The sequence below is a fragment of the Pygoscelis adeliae genome, unplaced genomic scaffold (genome assembly GCF_000699105.1).
Source record: "Pygoscelis adeliae isolate BGI_AS28 unplaced genomic scaffold, ASM69910v1 Scaffold357, whole genome shotgun sequence".
NCBI classification, from domain to species: Eukaryota; Metazoa; Chordata; class Aves; order Sphenisciformes; family Spheniscidae; genus Pygoscelis; species Pygoscelis adeliae.
Window position 1 is genome coordinate 39,343 of NW_008825159.1, and position 344 is coordinate 39,686.

Genomic DNA, 344 nt, shown 5'->3' on the forward strand with positions numbered 1-344 from the left:
TTGGGGGGGGGGGGGCGCGCGGCAGAGAGTGAAGAAAAGCACGGCTAACGCCAAGGCTGGAGATGTCCGAGACATCCCCGCCGGGCCGGGCTTTGCCAGCTGGGACGGTGACAGGCCACCCATCCCTGTCCCCATCCCTGTCCCCCCCAACCCTGACCCCTCCGCTCGCTTCATCCCGCAGGTATCGGGGGCTGACGCTGGTGCTGACCTTCCTCTGCTACACCAGCTACCACCTCTCCCGAAAACCCATCAGCATCGTCAAGGTTAGCTCCAACCTCGCCCCAGCCGCGGGGAGAGGGGGACATGGGGGTCCTCGAGCATCCTGATTTCACCCCTTCTCTCTC

At 65.4% G+C, this 344-nt stretch overlaps 1 protein-coding gene across 1 annotated transcript in view; it reads left to right on the forward strand.

The window, feature by feature from the left end:
• The window catches only part of SLC37A2 (solute carrier family 37 (glucose-6-phosphate transporter), member 2), an 11,112-nt gene that overhangs the window by 3,845 nt on the left and 6,923 nt on the right, over positions 1-344 (forward strand). The window contains exon 2 of the mRNA XM_009328670.1: positions 182-309. Within this exon, the coding sequence (XP_009326945.1) occupies positions 182-309 (128 nt within the window). The remainder of the gene's footprint in view (positions 1-181; positions 310-344) is intronic.